Source organism: Hordeum vulgare, chromosome 2H, assembly GCF_904849725.1.
Source record: "Hordeum vulgare subsp. vulgare chromosome 2H, MorexV3_pseudomolecules_assembly, whole genome shotgun sequence".
Taxonomy (NCBI): Eukaryota; Viridiplantae; Streptophyta; class Magnoliopsida; order Poales; family Poaceae; genus Hordeum; species Hordeum vulgare.
The window spans coordinates 301882116-301885885 of NC_058519.1; the positions used below are offsets into that span (position 1 = coordinate 301882116).

The 3770-nt window shown below is 41.9% G+C and overlaps 1 protein-coding gene across 1 annotated transcript; it reads left to right on the plus strand.

The window, feature by feature from the left end:
* Positions 1–2413: 2413 nt before the first annotated feature.
* Positions 2414–3368, plus strand: LOC123426654 (tRNA-specific adenosine deaminase TAD1-like). The gene is made up of 3 exons (XM_045110519.1): positions 2414–2942; positions 3125–3202; positions 3289–3368. Exons 1-3 carry the CDS (start codon positions 2414–2416, stop codon positions 3366–3368), a joined length of 687 nt encoding a protein of 228 aa, XP_044966454.1.
* Positions 3369–3770: the final 402 nt, after the last annotated feature.

Genomic DNA, 3770 nt, shown 5'->3' on the forward strand with positions numbered 1-3770 from the left:
ATGGATTAATAAGCATAGTTAGTTCCTAAACGACCTATTTTTACCAAAGTAGCTCTAAAATGACATATAGTTAGCTTAGTTTCCTCCTAGATGATGTAGTAAGCTAAATTACCTCCAAAATGGCCTACTTAAACAAAAAATGACATATACTTAGCTATGTTCTCTCCAAAATGACATAATAAGCTAACCTTACTCCAACATGACCTATGTTACCTAACTTAGCTATTAAATGGCCTATAATTAGCTTTCTTAGCTCCAAAATAGCTCAATAAGCATAGTTAGCTCCTAAATGACATATTTTTACCTAAGTAGCTTCAAAATGACATATACATAGCTTAGTTTCGTCCTAGATGACGTAGTAAGCTTAATTAGCTCCGAAATGGCCTATTTAATAAAAAATGACCTATACTTAGCTAAGTTGTCTCCTAAATGACATAATATCCTTACGTAGCTCCAAGATGACCTATTTTACCTAACATAGCTATTAAATGGCCTATATTTAGCTTAGTTTGCTCCAAAATGGCTTAATAAGCATAGTTAGATCCTAAATGACCTATTTTTACATAAGTAGCTATAATATGACATATAGTTAGCCTAGTTTCCTCCTAGATGATGTAGTAAGCTTAATTAGCTCAGAAATGGCATTTTTTTATAAAAAATGACCTATACATAGCCAAGTTGTCTCCTAAATGACATAATAAGCTAACGTGGCTCCAACATGACCTATTTTACCTAGCTTAGCTATTAAATGGCCTATACTTAGCTTAGTTAGATCCCAAATGGCTTAATAAGCATAGTTAGCTCCTAAATGACCTATTTTTACCTAAGTAGCTCCAAAATGACATATACTTAGCTTAGTTTCCTCCTAGATGACTTAGTAAGCTTAATTAGCTCCGAAATTGCCTATTTAATAAAAAATGACCTATACTTAGCTAATTTCGCTCCTAAATGACATAATATGCTTACGTAGCTCCAAGATGATCTATTTTACCTAACTTAGCTATTAAATCGTCTATAGTTAGCTTAGTTTGCTCCAAAATGGCTTAATAAGCATAGTGAGATCCTAAATGACCTACTTTTACCTAAGTAGCTCCAAAATGACATATACTTAGCTTAGTTTCCTCCTAGATGACGTAGTAAGCTTAATTAGCTCATAAATGGCCTATTTAATAAAAAATGACCTATACTTAGCTAAGTTGTCTCCTAAATGACATAATAAGCTAACTTAGCTCCAACATGATCTATTTTCTCTAACTTAGTTATTAAATGGCCTATATTTAGCTTAGTTAGCTCCAAAATTGCTTAATAAGCATAGTGAGCTCCTAAATGACCTATTTTACTAACTTAGCTATTAAATGGCCTATAGTTAGCTTAGTTAGCTCCAAAATGGCTTAATAAGCATAGTTAGCTCCTAAATGACCTATTTTTACCTAAGTAGCTCCAAAATGACATATACTTATAGCTTACTTTCCTCCTAAATGATGAAGGAATCTTAATTAGCTCCAAAATGGCCTATTTAATAAAAAATGACCTATACTTAGCTAAGTTCTCTCCTAAATGACATAATATGCTTACGTAGCCCCAAGATGACCTATTTTACATAACTTAGCTGTTAAATGGCCTATAGTTAGCTTACTTAGCTCCAAAATGGCTTAATAAGCATAGTTAGCTCCTAAATGACCTATTTTTACGTAAGTAGCTGCAAAATGACATATACTTAGCTTAGTTTCCTCCCAAATGATGAAGTAAACTTAATTAACTCCTAAATAGCCTATTTAATAAAAAATGACCTATAGTGAGCTAAGTTCTCTTCTAAATGACATAATATGCTTACGTAGCTCCAAGATGACCTATTTTACCTATCTTAGCTATTAAATGGCATATAGTTAGCTTAGTTAGCTCCAAAATGGCTTAATAAGCATAGTTAGGTCCCAACACTACTAGGAAAAGGGCTATAGAAAATATAGACACTAATGGCGCACCAGACAAGGGGTACGCCACTACTATATAGAAGTGGCGCACCATGTGCAGGTGCGCCATTAGTGTGATGGACAATAATGCCGCACCACACACACGTTGTGCCACTACTAACAAACTTTTTTTTCCAAAAGTACTAATGGCGCACCAGGGCAGAGTGCGTCATTACTAGTTGAACTAGTAATGGCGCACCACTCACACAGTGCGCCACTACTATAATTTTTTTTTGCAAAACTACTAATGGCGCACCGGGGTAGAGTGCGCCATTACTAGTTTAACTAGTAATGACGCGCCGGGGCAGAGTGCGCCACTACTACCAAACGACTATTCCAAGTTTTCCCAGCATCCATTTCCTCCCCCATCTACCACCGCCCCTACCATCGCGACCTCCGCCCCCCGCCGTCCTCGGTCCCGGACCCCACCGTCTTCCACGACAATGGTTACTTCTCCTCTGCTCTCCACAAGCCAACGGCTACTTCTCTTCCGCACCGAAATATGGCGCCTTCCCCGGCGCAGGCGACCGTTGGATCGAGATCTACACGAAGGCGCCTCCGCCTCTCCCACCACCTCTCCGCCTCCGCAAGACGGCGTCCAGTGGGCTGAGGCCGCCTCCTCGTCCGCCCTCCGCCAGTACCATGCCCTCCCCAAGAAGGGCAAGCCACAGGGGCGCGCGTCCACCGTCCTCGCCGCCTTCCTACTCTCCTCCCCGGAGAACCCACTCAACCCCACTGTCCTCTCCCTCACCACCGGCACCAAATGCCTCGGCGCAGCACGCCTCGGACCTCGCGGTGACCTTGTCCATGACGCCCATGCCGAGGTCATCGCCCGCTGCGCGCTCCTCCGCCTCATCTATGCCGAGATCGGTACGGACAACCCACCAAGTTGGCTGGTCGGCTCTGGCACTGATGGGTGGTGGAGGCTTAAGGACGGGCATCAGCTGCATCTCTACATCACCCAGATCCCCTGTATGTACATGAATTTTCGATTTTGTTCCTCTTAAGCCGAATTATCTTCGGCGTTCCTGATAATACATCATAGTATTTGTTCAATGATAATGTACTGCTTTATTTGGACTCCTACAACAATATCTTGGATTTTTTTTACCACAACACATAGCGTGAGCAATTGGTTTGGTCAACTTGTGCAGGTGGGGTCATGCCAGTGCCGCCGTCACCCTTGGAGGTTCGAAGGGAACAACTGGATACCATGGTCAATGGATGCAATGGTATGCTTCTTTCTTATTCTTGGTGTTCTGGAGGAGTTGTAAGTTCATGCCTGGAGCTACTATTTTGGATGTACTGTAACCTATAGATTTGTCGAACTGTCTGAATTGGACCATGTTGTTGTGGATGGAAGAAGTGGCCGCTGACTTGCTGCTCCTGCTGGACTGAATGAAATATCAGAGAACAGTGCATGCGATCCTACTTCTCCCCGCTTGAGCAGAGTGTGCAGAGATGATATGGGGCAGAGGATGGAGAAGAATGAGATTGCAGAGAGGACTGGCTAGAGTATGTTGTTGATCCTCGCCGTAGGAGGGTAGGAGGGTCGATGAAGGAGGTCCTCCAATCTCTTGAGTTAATGCTACAGCATTGCTGACAGCTTCAGATACATTTCTGATTTAGTCTTGCTGTGTGCTGCCCATGCTTAACTTCAGTCCGATTTTATATAAATGCATGTGCTGAAATAACATATGTCAACCGTCGATAAATCCACCAGTTCATAAGTTTCTATATTTCTGCGCACACACGTGCATAAGAATTGACTATACAAGACTGTGGGATCCCTACCGAAGT